Consider the following 15,131-nt stretch of genomic DNA (forward strand, 5'->3'; position numbering starts at 1 on the left):
CTTCTCAGGAGAAAACTCATCTCTCTCTATTCATTCTACTAAGCAGGGTTCTCTCTGTGTGGTTGTGTGTGTGTGTGTGTGTGTGTGTGTGTGTGTGTGTGTGTGTGTGTGTGTGTGTGTGTGTGTGTGTTTAGGGGGGGAGGTGTGATTCTGATTAGCCAAAGCAAAAACCAGGAGTAGGCTGGAAAGTGAAAAGCTACCATAGCATGATAAAACTCCATGTGCATGTATACCTAGACTCTGCTTACTGCAAGACAATGGTACGGGAGAGGATACCCTGGTGAGGGTCATGGCACACAGTGATCTCACTTAATAGCTTTCCAAAACAGGAGGGAGCGGTGGAAACTAGCAGTCAGTCATAACTGACTGTGTCTTGAGTGGACCCAGCAGTGACGAAGCCCAGCTGGTCAGACTGTGTGGCACTTGCTGTTGCTACTGTGGGCTCCACACCTGCCTGTGTCACCCCGCCTCATATGCCCTACTCCCTTTCAGAGCAACACCTGTCCCTTTAATACAGCTAGAGCAGCACACTGCTTTTTAAAAAATAAATCTTTCTTGTGTACATGTGTGGACCTGAGTGTGTGTGTGCGCGCATGCAAGGGCATGCACACTGCATTTCCTGCATGTATGCATGAAGGAGGTAAAGCAGGTTAGAAAAAGCATTGGATCCCCCGAGTTGGAGTAAAAAAATGGCTGTGAGCCACTGTGTGGTTTCTAAGAAACCTGGAACCTCTGTAAGATTAGCAAATGCTCTTAACCACTGAGCCCTTTCTAGTCCTGGGGCATGCCTTGTTGAAGCTAAGAATCCTAACAAGCTCATCTCCTCTTCAGCTTTATCATGAGGTGGCAAAATCAAAATTTTATGCTGCCTTATTTAATTAGAGGTGTAGTGCTATTCTTTTTTATTTAAAGGTGAGTATCTGTGGAAATCTGCCTCCAAAATGGATTGAAATAGAAACTGGTCTCTGAGCCCATGATTTTGCAGGTTGTCAGTTCATCAGAAAATAGTATGGGGAATTTAGAAAGAATTATGTTGGCAATCTAGCCACATTGTCAAAAAATTTTATATTATGAAACACTTAAGCCATACCTTTTTTTGGATCCCCCATTTACAAGCTGTTTAGATTTGCCCAATTATTTATGAAGTGCTCTGGGCTTATTTTTATCTCATTTGTGGAAAATAGATCATAACAACAATTTCACAGGATTTTCATGTTGATTATTAAGATTTTTAGCCAAGAAATATCCTACTACATGACTCCCAGAACACACTAATGAGCTAGACTTAAGAAAGAAAAGATCTGTCTTCACTCGGGACGGCCTGTGACTACTCACACCTTGCGTGTGGTTTGTGAGGGAGGAGGGACCTCTGAGGTGTGGTCCCCACGCCCTGCCAACGTTGTAGGATGCTACTTATTTGTTCCCGGCCGCCGCGACAGACAGACAGGCTGGAACCTTGCCGGCAGGCCACGAGCCTCATGGTAAAATATAAAATAGTAGAAATGGGTTAATTCTAGATATGAGAGCTAGCTAGCAATATGCTTAAGCTATTGACCAAACAGTATTGCAGATAATATAGTTTCTGTGTGGTTATTTCGAGAGTCTCGGGGGCCGGGAAACAAACAAGCGGTCCCCTACTACATGCCAGGGCTGTGCCTCAACTTCACATAGCCTCAGTGGCCTACCAGTGTAATTTATTGTCTTTTCAGAGATGCTCCCAAGGTGATCATTGCCTAGGTCTTAAATCCTGTTCAACCTAAACCTGTGTGATTTCAATGCCCTTCTAATGGTTGCTGTGATGTACAAATTCAGTTTCACAGAATATGAACACAATTCTGATATAATTTCTCAGTTGCCTTGGCTGTTAATCTGAGGACATAACCTCCTGGTATTTCTTTCCTTCCAAATCTACCCGGTTTCCTTGCTGCAGTTAGCACATTCAGTAGTCTGTCTAGGTGGTCCTGAGCGTGTCTAGTAGCGGTATTCTCTGATTGGTCAATCTTACAGGCATTACCCCCTACGCCTGTGACCAACACTTTTATGTGAACAGCCTCATTTTACAACTGTGACACGACTAACTGGCCAGAAGGTCTTTGTAGAACATTTAAAACAGCTGTTTTGGATCAGGCAAGGTATAATTTAGGAGATTGTCCATTAGAAATAATACAAGGACCTCTTGAATGAGTCACGAACACTGCTCAAAACCACAGGGCTTGCTTAGGATTTGGCTCTGCCACATGGCAAAAGGGCAATTGGCTAACAGGAACCACTTCTACTGTTTGTCTGGCCTTGATATCTGAACTAAACATATTTTCTTATTTCTAGACAAGAAAATATATCATTTATGTCAGTTTTAGCCAGGCCCTGACAGGTAGTTACTTATATGAAAAAAAAATTCCCTTGCTTTTAAACAGTGATTGTATTGCATTAGGAAGTGAATTCTCATCCCAGAATACCTTGTGTTTTGTTTTTAATTAAGGAGTTAATCATCCTTGAACAATTAAATGGTCTTTAAAACTAAATGGCTATATGAACCCATTGTAAGTCATGGTGCCAATACTCTGTTGAATCTTTCTGGAACTTTGAAATAAAAAGAACTTGTAAAAATTAAAGCGGTGAAAACCTTTTAGAAAATATTTCTGGGACTGGAGAGATGGCTCAGTGGTTCAAAGCACCAGCTGATCATGTAGAGGACATAGGATTGTTTCTGGTGGGTCCAGATTCAATGGGACTCTGCTGGAGTCCCATCTGTGACTCCAGGGAATACAACGCTCTCTTCTGGCCTCCTTGGGCACTTAACACACATGGTATGCATAAATACATACAGGCAAAAACTCACATATAGAATAAAAAATAAATATTAAAAAATGTCTTATAATGTGCACGATCTTCTCTCTTAAGTTTGAAATGCTCACATTTCGTCACCACACTCCTTACCTGAATGCTATGGACTAAACTCAGTATTCTCACCACATGTGGACCAGTCATTGTGTGCTATTTAGTAGGTGATAGAAAGAAGAGAGACACACTGGAGGGTCCGTGAAACTCTGCAATTAAAAAAATGAAAAATTATAGTATAGTTTAACATTTTGTTCATACAAAATAGACACAGTAACTATTAGAAGTGTAGTCTGCTAAATAAAGGTATAGAAAATGAAACAAAATGTTACTATCTGTGCTAAATGATTTTTCTAAAAACTTTTGGCAATTTCATAAACATTTGCACTGAATTTTTGGTCATTTGTCACCCTACATTACCCTCTCAGTTCCTCTTCTATGAACCTCCCCCCCCTCCTCCTCCTCCTCCCCTTCTCCTCTTCCTCTTTTTTCTGGGTTTTGGTTTTTCAAGATAGGGTTTCTCTGTGTAACCCTGGCCTCAAACCCAGAGATCTGCCTGCCTCTGCCTTCTGAGTGCTGGGATTAAAGATACAAGCCACCACATATGCATGGCACAGTATGATACACTCTAACAACCATATTGTATCAAGTATTTCCTACATTTTGAGAAAAATTACTTGAGCATCCTTTAAGTATTATGAAACATTCTCAAAATATGCTTGCTTTTTTTCTTGATACTCATATATAATGGCTGGTTTTAATTAGCAACTTGATACAACATAGAATCACCCAAAAAGAGACTGTCAGTGAAGGATGTCTCCACCAGGTTGATCTGTGGGCGTATGTGTGGTAGGTTATCGGTGAAGGATGTCTCCATCAGGTTGTGGGTTGTCTTAATTGCCTTGAGGGATGTGGGAAGACCCAGGCTGAGAGTAAATAGCATCCTTCCATGAGTTTGGCACTGCACTGTAGAAGAGTAGAGAAAGCTAACTGAGCAGTAGCCATGCATGTATTTACTCCTTTCTGCCCTTGGTTATAGCTGTGATGTGACTGGTTGCTTCAAGTTTCTGCGTTGCACAATGGAGTGTAAGCCAGACAAACCCTCTTCTCCCCTAAGTTGCTTTTCTTTCAGATTTTTAAAAAATCATGGCAACAGGAAGAAAACTAGGACACCCATCGAGATTCATTTTAAAAAGTTTTATTTATTTTTATTTTCTGTGAATGTGTCTTCTACCTGCATGTGTGTATGTGCACCAGGTACATGCCTGGTGCCCCAAAAATTCAAAAGAGGTCATCAAATCCCATGGAACTAGAGTTGCAGATGGTCGTGAGCTACCTTTTAGGTGTTAGGAATCGAACCTGGGTCTTTAAATAGCAGCAAATGTTCTTAACCGCTGAGCCATCTCTCCTACCCCATCAAGACCCCAATAAATGGGATAGTTATAATCTTTAAATGTGTCTTATAGGACTCTTTACTCTTTCTATTAAGATGTTATTATAAAACTTCCTAGAAACATCTAGCCCATTCCTCCTACAAACTCATTTTTGTTTCTCTGTCCTTGTTCTGGTGCTTACCATGATAATAGTCATTACTGTCTGTCCATATTGAATTCCCAAATCGTCAAGATGGTGTTTGAGACTGTGTGTTTACTGCTGACGTATATAAATGAACAAGATGCTATTTGGTGGAATGATGAGTTTGTGGGTTCCAGCCTTACACCTCATAAACACTGTTCTCTGGATTTGGGGTAGAGGAAGGGCTACTGCCCTCACCTCTTGGCCAGCAACTCAATCTTTGATTCTGTTAATGAGTATGTTTGCTTCTAGAGGTTAAGTTTTGAGCTTCATCTTTTTTTTTCTATCCTTTCTAAGTATCTGAAATTAACATTTATGAAATTGTCACATTTATTTACTCCCACCAACAAATGGTGGTTATAGTAGCAAAAGCCTAGACTTGAACTCAAAATATATCTGTGACAGATTGCTTTTTTTGTCCCCTTTCCTGATTATTTCACTGTTTATTAGAAGTATCAGCTGTCTGAGGCCTACAATAACATTCTACTGTTGTTTACATTGTTACCCTCAGATATACAGAATGTAGCAGACCCACCAATGGGGGATTCCTGGCTTGAGCTTATGCAATCAGAAAGCTTTCAGGTTTACTCAGGTGTCTTTGGCTTCAGTCACCAGCCATCTTTATACACACTGGAAATTCCAAGTAGTTGGAGCCAATACAATCTATCTGAGGATAAATTTTATTTTGATCTTCATTTATAAACAAGATTATTATTACCTCTAGAAGTTCACTCCTCTTGGGATTTTGAACCAAACAAATTTGCTCTAACTAGATCATTAAATTTAAAGGCTGGTTTGCAGGTCTAATAAAACAAATGGGTGGTAGAAATTTAAACTAGAGAGAGAGATTCTTTTTGATTCTTCTAATAATCTTAGAAGAGATGCAATCTAAGTATTGCTTTTGATTGGCTGATTTTATTTTTATTCTTGAGACTATACAATAATTACATCATTTCCCCTTTCTCCCCCCGCCCCCCAAGTCCTCCCATGCTCACCCCCACCTTGCTCTCTTTCAAATTCATGGCCTCATTTTCTTTAATTGTTGTTACGCACACACACATATGCATGCACACAAATGTGCTTGTGTGTATGCATGATTTCTATAATGATCAGCTTTTGAGTATTAGAGCTTTTGAATTACCCCCTGAAGAAAAGGGTAGGAATATATACACACATACATGTAAAGGTGGTTAAAAGGCATTTTTATGATATGTATTTTATCACATAAGAAATTAATTTATAAAAAGAAAGACTTTGGGCTGCGGTGCAGCTCTGTTGGCAGAGTATTTTTCTAGTGTGCACAAAACCCTGAGTTCTAGCACTCCCTAAACCATGCATAGTGGTACATGCTTGTGATCCCTGTACTCAGGAGGTGAATATAGCAGAATCAGGAGTTCATGGCCATTCTCAGTTCTTAGTGAGTTTGAGGACCCTGTCTTAAAAAACAAAAACAAAAAATGGGGTTAGAATACAAGTATATATTGAGGCTCTTAACCAAATGAAGCGTCTCCTCCTGACCATATTAGATGGGCACCATCATAGGATTCAAGTTGAGTAAAAGCACCCTTGTGTTAATTGACATTAATATACATTGTGGCAATTTTTAAGTATTCATACTTAATGATTTTTGAAGACTTGTTTACATCAATGGTCTGAGTAATGGAGCCCCATCTCTATCCAATGATCACACTCCTGCCATGGACTTTAGTCTGCTGTGGTCAGCTTGGCTCCTTGAAGGTCTTAGGTAGATGGGAGTCCAGTTGGTTCTTGGATATCTGCGTGGAAATGCCTCTCAGCCGGGAACCTGCAAAGCTTTCACGGGTGTGCCTCTGTTTCCTCCAAACAGTATTCAGTTACAACACAGGCTCCCAGGAGACGTGTGCCAACAATAGACACCAGTGCTCCGTGCACGCAGAGTGCAGAGACTATGCTACTGGCTTCTGCTGCAGGTGCGTGGCCAACTACACGGGCAACGGCAGGCAGTGTGTGGCAGAAGGTAATGTACTTTTCCTCTGCATTTTCAGCTTCGGGAAGAAGGAAAAGGGGCGTGCCTTTGGGGGTCTTGGTGCTTGTTTAGAGACATGGCCTTTGCCCCATCTCTGGAATATGCAGTTTTATATGCCTTTTTAATGATATCATCTCTGTTACATTCTCTGATGACCATTCCTCCCAGGATGTCCTTTTTGTTTTCTGGTGTGGCATATAACCTTGTTCCCCTGTAGTCCTTCCCCGTTTCTGAGGTGACACCCTCCGGGAGTCTCTTTTCACTGCCGCACAAAGAGCCAAGAGTTGAAATGCCGGGCCAGAACCAGGAGGCGCCCTCCCTCATTCCCTTCACCCACAGCTTTGCCCTTGGAGCTCTCTCAGTTCTTCGTTTCTTTACTTTTGAGACAGAATCTTGTCGCGTAGCCTGGGATGACCTCAGACGAGATTCTCTACATGTAGAGTGCTGGGGCTCCAGTGTGTACCCCAACTTGGCTTCAGTCTCTAGCTGAGTGTATTGCTTGTAGATCCCTCCCTCCCTCCCTCCCTCCCCACCTTTCTTCTGCAAGTCCATGGAACAGCAGCAGGCTGATGGGGTGGTGTCCTCAGTTCTGGCTTGTCAAACCCCGTGCATGTCCAGCTTCAAAGTGAATTCCATGATAACTGAGGTCAACACTGACCTCTGTACCCAAAGGGGATTGACTAGTCATAGGAATCTTTAGTGCAAGTCTAAGGGTCCTTGTTATAGTCATTCCTTTGGAGGCTATAAATTAGAATGAAAATAAACAGAGTATTTGGCCTCCAAATGCCCCACTTCTCCCGCCTACCGTCACTAGCACTTAGTGGAGAGTTTTAGTTGCCTTGTGAACTCTGACCAGTTAAAATCAAACTGGAGTTGGTGTGCTGTTTTCCAGACTCTGTGTTATAGCTATCCTGACATCAGTTGTTTTAATTTGCCACACACACCAAAATTGTTTCCTTCTGGGTCATAATTAAGTAAAGCGGGGTTTGCTTTATTTTCATCGATCTTCAGCGATGCATCACCAGGCGGTTTAGCTGCCATATTCATCTGGGAGAATGTTTTTAAGTTGTTTTCTATTATCTTCCAAATCCTGTCACCCCAGGGGTGGGATGCTTTGGGGTATTTGTTCTAGGTTTGACTTTTATACCTTTTCACCCTAGGAGAAGCTTCCAAAATCCTCACACACTTGTGCTCCCTCCCTCCTTTCCCTCCTTCCTAAATCTCTGGATGCTGGGTATTGAGCTCAGTTCTTGTGTTTCCCAGGCAAGCACTACCAACTGGACCAATTCCTCAGCCCAAAAGAGTATCTTAAAGGGCCACCTCTTTAGCTCCCTACCCCCAATATCAGAGCTGAAAATGCTGGGCAAACTTTGGCATTGAACTCAGTTGTAACAAACTGTTCGGCCACACATTTTGACATGAGCACATCCTGTAATTGCTTTGTGGTTTAAATATTTGTTGGATTCGTTCTACTTAAAAAAAAAAAAAAAGAAAAAGAAAAAGAAAAAGAAAAAACAACAGTATAATCTTCAGACAGGTGTGGTGGCTCATGCCTATAGTCCTAACACTCAGGAGACGTGGGCAGGGAGATTGCTGTAAGTTTGAGACTAACCCAGACTACAGCCTGAGTTCTAGGCCAGCTACAGAGTAAGAGAGATCCCACCTAAAAGCTCAGGCAGGGATAAAGCTAGCAGAGACTGGCGGAAGTGATTTTATTGGGCTTCCTTAACTTGGCTTCCTTAACTTGGCTTCCTTCCTTGTTTCTGTAGCGCATTTTTTTAGCATTAGCTTGCAAGGGTCACAGCTTCCCCAGTGTAATGACACAATGGGTGTACAGAGCTACTTTGTGTCAGATGTGTCCTGGCTGGTCTGTGACTCCGAGTACAGATGACCCCCCCCCCACCACCAGGAACATGTCCGTGGGAGGAGGGGGTGGAGGCAATGTTCCTGATCATTCCCAGTCTAGGGAAAGAAATAAGATATATTAACAGTTGCTAACAGAGGGCCAGGGGTGGAGTTCAGGGGCAAAGCCCTCATTCGATCTCATGTGTTGAAAGAAAAAGAAAACCTTCAAAGAATTTAATTCTACATCAAATTTCGGCAATGCAAGGTGACCTTTGACTTGCATCTTCCTTTAGTTTTTGTTCTTATTTTGCAGTATAATTCACGTGCCTCTGTGTGTGTGTGTATGTGTGTGTGTGTGTGTGTGTGTGTGCTTATGTATGTAGTGTTAGTGTATGTACACTCGTGGAGGTAGTAGCGGAGGTCAGTATCAGGAGGTACAACAATGTCACCTCCTTACTTTCCTAATAAACAGACACATTCTTCTCTTTATAAGGTAGGGGAAAGCCACCTTCACCTTCTCCCTCTGTTTCTGACCCAGGCTCCCCACAACGGGTCAACGGCAAGGTGAAGGGAAGGATCTTCGTGGGCGACAGCCAGGTCCCCGTGGTGTTTGAGAACACTGACCTACACTCCTACGTGGTAATGAACGATGGACGCTCTTACACAGCCATCAGCACCATTCCTGAGACTGTCGGGTATTCTCTTCTTCCCCTGGCACCCATCGGGGGCATCATCGGATGGATGTTTGCAGTGGAGCAGAATGGGTTCAAGAACGGCTTCAGCATCACTGGTATTTGATCTCCCAGTTAAAATGAACGGGCTGCGTGGTCATGGGGGAGGTCAGAGAATGAACGGGTTTGGAACTCTGTGTCTGTAGGCATTTTCTGGAAGTATTTCATCTGTGGACAGAGGCCCTTTCCTCAGAAATAAGGACATGGCAAAATTCATGTATAGCATATTCATTAAGGGAGGTCATCTAGAATTGTGTTTTGAAGGAGGAATGGTTTCTTGATGGGAGTTTTGAAGTCTTCCATAATGGTGCTGAGGAGATGGCGCAGTCAGTAAAGTGCTTACCTTACAAGTATGAGGACATGTATCCTGTGTCCATTGCCTCGAACCCACATAAAAAGCCAGCTATGGTGGCATGTGCTTGTTAACACCAGCTCTAGAGAGACTGAGACAGGATCTCTGGGGCTCACTGGCCAAACAACCTAACTGATAAGCCCCAGATCCCAATGATCTGTTTTTTGAGACAGATCTCATACTCTGTCTCAAATAAACAAAGATGATTTTTAAAGAAAAAAAAATACCTAAAATAAACCTCTGGTCACCATATGAACCCATACACACAGGTATACCCCATACCCACAAACATGCACACACCCTGTGTACAAGAGTTTACATGCACAAATCCAATCATGCCCACACATCTGAACACACAGACAACACCCTTATACACAACAATCTGGCATAGACATAGAAAAGTCTCCAAGGTGGAACAGGAGTTAGCAACTCATGCATCTCGCCCATCTGAAAGTGGCATTTCATATCTCCGTATCTGCTCATGGAAAAGAGCCTGACACTTCTGGCTGGTCGGTCCAGCCTGATCAACACCATTCTCTCGAGTGTTAGGAAACTTTGGAGACTCTCAAAGGCCATCTACCCTGTGAGGAAGGCCGAGTCTCTGGCATCTTTTGTTTCATGTCATGTGTGTGCCTTTGCCTTCTCTTACTCCCCTCCCTCTTCCCTTTAGGTCCTTTCTTCCCCTTTCTACTTTCATGTTTTACAAACATATATTTAGCCAGGCGGTGGTGGCACACGCCTTTAATCCCAGCACTTGGGAGGCAGAGGCAGGCGGATCTCTGTGAGTTCAAGACCAGCCTGGTCTACAAGAGCTAGTTCCAGGACAGGCTCCAAAACTGCAGAGAAACCCTGTCTCGAAAAAAAAAAAAAAAAAAAAAAAACAAAAAAAAAAAAAAAAAACAAAAAAAACACAAAATACAAACATATATTTAAATATAAAAAATAAACATGTAATTTAAATCTAGATTCTGTGTAGGAGGGAGGGATACCACACAGTATTTGTGCTTGTGAGTCTGTTCAACATCCAGGACAGGAGAATTAGTTCTCTGCATGCTTCTCACTGCATGAACCTAGGACCAGCAGGAGGATTTACTTGCCAGGCGACAGAGTGACAGGCCTGTCTTGCTTTCCAGGGGGTGAGTTCACCCGCCAAGCTGAGGTGACCTTCGTGGGACACCCAGGTAAGCTGGTCCTGAAGCAGCAGTTCAGTGGTATTGACGAACATGGACATCTGACCATCAACACAGAGCTGGATGGCCGAGTGCCACAGATCCGCTACGGTTCCTCAGTGCACATTGAGCCCTACACAGAACTGTACCACTACTCCAGCTCAGGTGAGTTCCAGACTACAAACTCCCTGGCAGCCTGATAGTTTGCACGCACCCGCCTCTCTGATGGCGTTGAGTATCTGGAGCGGTGTCCTGGGATCCCCAAAAGGAAACATGCAAACACGCAAGGCTATTCTTTATTTTAATCCCTTTCCCTTAAGTACAGACAGAAGACACATGTGAAGAGATTTACTACGAAACAAGAAAATAAGGTGTGTTGGGACACATCAATCATTCCTGTCCTTGAGAAGCCTGACCTAGAAGAATTGCTAAGGCTCCAGGCAAGCCTGAGCTACGTAGCAAAACAAAAAACAAAATCAACACCCAGAAAATGGGATGGGTTGTAGCTCAGTTGGCTGAGGGCTTGTCTATACACACAGAGTGTCTGAGTTGGATCCCCGGCACCACGAGACTAGATCAGGTGGTACTCTGTAGTCCTAGCTTTTGGGGAGCAGCTAGCTTTTGGGGAGCAGAGTCAGGGAGTTTAGAAATTCAAGGACATCCTCAGTGAGTTTAAGGCTAGCCTGAGGCTACAGGAGACTGTCTAAAAAGAGGAAATGCAACAACAAAGAAGAACTTCAGGAAAAAAACCTTGACTACAACTTTCCAATTTAAACATTTTTTCAACCTTTTCTCGTGTGTCTATCATCTGTATTTTTGTCACATGCCCCCACTGTTATATAATTCATGAATTTGTTATAATGTATTTATTTGTACTTTTAACACATATTCGCCTTCTGGTGTGTGATTGCTGTTGAAAGAGTGACCGGAGCTTCTACCCGCCACTCAGCTTGCTTAGTTGCTCTCATTTGGCACCGTGTTTTAACACACACACACTTCATCCTAACTATAGAGAAACGTTGTCCTTGTATGTTATTTCTGAAGTGCTTCGGATATTTCTTTCCTAAGAATAAGGGCAATTTCTTACATGGCCACGTCATAACTATAAAAGAGGCGGTTATTTTTAAAAGGGCTTTGTAGCCCTTACTCTGTCTCCAACTAGAGGCCATTCTCTTGCCTCTGCCTCCCAAGCGCTGGGGTTGTAGACATGAGTACCAGCTCAGGCTCTGGGATCTTTAGCACAGAAAAACACAGTATGTAATCTTGGGCATGTCATTTTCATTAGCGCTATCAATCAACTGTACTACATTGCTATATCTTCACCTTTTTATGCACACCAAATTATGAGTATTGACTAGTTTCCTTAAGTGGCTTTGAAAGGCCTGTTTTCAAGGAATCTGCCCCCATCCTTCTGGGTGGTCTCAAGTGTAAATTGCATGAGTTTCCCTTTCTCATGCTGAGTTAAAACGGGCCTCTCCCTTCTTGAACCTTGGCAACATTTCCCTTTGGTTGTTGTTTGCTTACCTGCTGGGAACTGAACTGAGTGCCCCAGGCAAACACCCCTATGCTGAGCTACGTCCCAAGCTCTCGGCCACTTTTCTGTCTTTGGCAATACTGGGAATGGAACTCTGGGTCTTGTGCATACGGGACAAATGTCCTACCACTGAGCTACACCCTCAGTCCCCCGTTTTGTCTTCATCAAGTTTTAGGTTTTTTGTTGTTGTTGGTTTGTTTGTTTTTTAGTGCTTATGAGTTGCCTAGACTGAACTTGAACTCATGCTGTAGCTCAAGCAGGCCTTGAACTTGCAATCCCCCTGGCTCGGCTTCCCAAGTAGCTGGGATGACTATCAATCAGGCCTGCATTATCAGGCCTGGCTTTCTGACTCTTTTCTGAGACTCATTTCCTAGAAACAGACGCTGAGTCAAATGACAGGAACTTTTCAAAAATGCTGCTGTTCAAGCGCCATCCAGGAAGGTTGGTACCCATGGCCAGGGCTGGGAGCCTATGGAAGGGAGGAGAAACAGCCAAGGGCCCCAGACTGCCTGCAGCCAGATGGCTTGCTGGCAGCTAGCATATGGGAGCTGGACAGGAGACAGCGCACACTGATCTTTTATTTATCCTCTGGCTTTCATGGTTCGCAGATGGAGCAGGCTGCAGCAGAACTCAGAAGTAAAAAGGGTTCTTTATGCTTAAAAAAAACAAAACAAAACAAAGGGAAGTGGAGAGTTTTGTTGCATGGGCTAATTCCCACCGTCTTCTGGGTGGGGAGACAGTCTCCCCTCTCCTTGGCTGAGGTCGCTCTTGCTAATTTTTCCAAATTTGGCTGCTACAAAACATTCCACATTGCATCTTTTAATACCGCGGGACTATTTAATCTAAGGTGACTGGGGGCAGCTGCTATTTACCGATTCCTATGTGAGAAATTCCATGGAAACCAGATCAAATGTCCCCGATGTAGTAAATGCTTGATTCCATGTAATTTACAAATGTGATCTCCCCAGACTCTCTCACCCTAGCCCCTTCTGAGAGAGAAGCTGAGGCGGAAGCAGCTAGTACCAGGTAGGTGGTTACAACCTCAGCTGGGAGGAGTCAGTCCAGGTGTGCCTTTCATCTGAGTGGCTGCTCTTCCAGCCAGACCTCATCTCTAGTTTTCAGTGACTTGAGCTGATAGAGAGCTTTGATACAATCAGCAAGGACTGCCGTGAGTGTCACCACAGATGTTGCGGGAGAGGAAGCACATTGCCTTACTTAAGTTGCCCCAGTGTGCCTGTCAATCTGATATCCCTGTGGGCAGGGACCGCCACTGAAGCCCTCACAGGCTTTACTGAAGCTCCTCAAATCTGTCTTCCTCCCACACCTCAGTGATCACTTCCTCCTCCACCCGGGAGTACACGGTGACTGAGCCGGACCAGGGCGGCGCTGAGCCCTCACGCACACACGTTTACCAGTGGCGTCAGACCATCACCTTCCAGGAGTGTGTCCACGATGACTCCCGGCCAGCCCTGCCCAGCACCCAGCAGCTCTCCGTGGACAGTGTGTTTGTCCTGTACAACCGGGAGGAGAGGATCTTGCGCTATGCCCTCAGCAACTCCATCGGGCCTGTGAGGGGTAAGGCGGACGGGGCTCACGCTGGCATCCCCTGTGTGCCTCCTGCTTGTGACTCTGCAGTCACACTTGGCCAGAACTTCTGCTTCTTGGATTGGGGATTTTGGTCTCTTGCTCTCAGTCTGTGGGAGGAAATGGTGGTCAGGTGTCCTGTGAAAGCATAGTCAGTACTCTTGGCAAGCAGACCTGCCTTCGTCCATTTAACCAAAGGCCTATTTGTGGGGGTGTCTGGGCTGTTTATTCCTGAGCTTTCAGGGCAGAAGGCCAACCAGCCAAAGGTCATATTGTGGCATGTTTACTAAGTAATTTCACCAGGTGTATCCAGTGTGCAGCGCTTCGGTGAGGGCAATGGGCATGTCACTCCTAAGACATGTATCAATCATTTCTCAGTGTTGAGAACATCCAGAATCTTTACTAGCTATTTGGACATATGTAATTAATTGTTATCAACTTTACCCCACTGTGTTATGAAACACTAGACCTTATCCCGTCCATCCTGCTGCACCGTTGGACGTGCCCACCATCCTCTTCGCCTTCTCCCCAGGCCCTCCATCCTTCCCCACCTCAGGTAGTCATTATTATTTTTCTGTGAAATTAACCTTTTTAGCTCTCACACATAAGACTGGGCAGTACTGGTCTTTCTGGGTCTGACTTATTTCACTCGGCATAATGATTTCTAGGCTCAACCATGTAGTCACATTTGAAGGATGTCCTTTCTTTCTATGGCTAAACAGTATTCTACAGTGTATCTGTATTAGTTACCTTTCTGTTTTTGTGGTAAAATACCAGGACCAGAGTCAACTTCCGAAATAAAGAGTTAATTTGACCTTAGGATTCCAGAGGAGTAATCCGTAAAAAAATGGTGGCGGAGGCACAGCCCCAGGTGGCTGGAGTGTGCAGCTGAGAGACTACGTATATAAAATGGTTCTTGTAGTTGGTTTATGGTCTTAGCCAGCCACAGACACCTCACTTTCTGCCAGAGTCTCACAAAGGTGTGTGGCTTGTTGTCAGTAACACTATTTATAGAAACAGAGAGCGAGGCCAGAGGCAAGAACTTGGTGGTCCCACCGTAGGGCAGCATGCAAGGCTCTGGTCCCCATTGCTCTGCTCTCTTCCTGCGACGGGAGGCCTGCGGGAAGGTTCTTGAACACTGTCTCTTCCTTCACAGAGGGCTCCCCCGATGCGCTTCAGAATCCGTGCTACATCGGCACTCACGGGTGTGACAGCAACGCAGCCTGTCGCCCGGGCTCTGGAACACAGTTCACCTGCGAATGCTCCATTGGCTTCCGAGGAGACGGGCAGACTTGCTATGGTATTACTTTTTGTTCTGGTGGGTGGGGTGATATCAGGCTGGGAGGAGGCATCTAGGTTCTGTGAGCCAGGAAGCTGAGTGTATGTCACAGGAACGAGTGTGTTGGACGTGTGCTATACAAGCATACCATGAAATAAAGGCATACCATGCCTGGACTGTGTATGTTACCCGCTTGGTGCAACAGAGCAAAATTCCTTG

At 44.2% G+C, this 15,131-nt stretch overlaps 1 protein-coding gene across 1 annotated transcript in view; it reads left to right on the forward strand.

Moving 5' to 3' along the window:
• Nid1 (nidogen 1) overlaps positions 1-15,131 on the forward strand; it is a 76,535-nt gene that overhangs the window by 26,779 nt on the left and 34,625 nt on the right. Inside the window, exons 5-9 of the mRNA XM_005365425.3 lie at positions 6,260-6,409; positions 8,802-9,053; positions 10,480-10,680; positions 13,379-13,624; positions 14,790-14,933. Of these exons, the coding sequence (XP_005365482.1) occupies positions 6,260-6,409; positions 8,802-9,053; positions 10,480-10,680; positions 13,379-13,624; positions 14,790-14,933 (993 nt within the window). The remainder of the gene's footprint in view (positions 1-6,259; positions 6,410-8,801; positions 9,054-10,479; positions 10,681-13,378; positions 13,625-14,789; positions 14,934-15,131) is intronic.

Source organism: Microtus ochrogaster, unplaced genomic scaffold, assembly GCF_000317375.1.
Source record: "Microtus ochrogaster isolate Prairie Vole_2 unplaced genomic scaffold, MicOch1.0 UNK2, whole genome shotgun sequence".
Taxonomy (NCBI): domain Eukaryota; kingdom Metazoa; phylum Chordata; class Mammalia; order Rodentia; family Cricetidae; genus Microtus; species Microtus ochrogaster.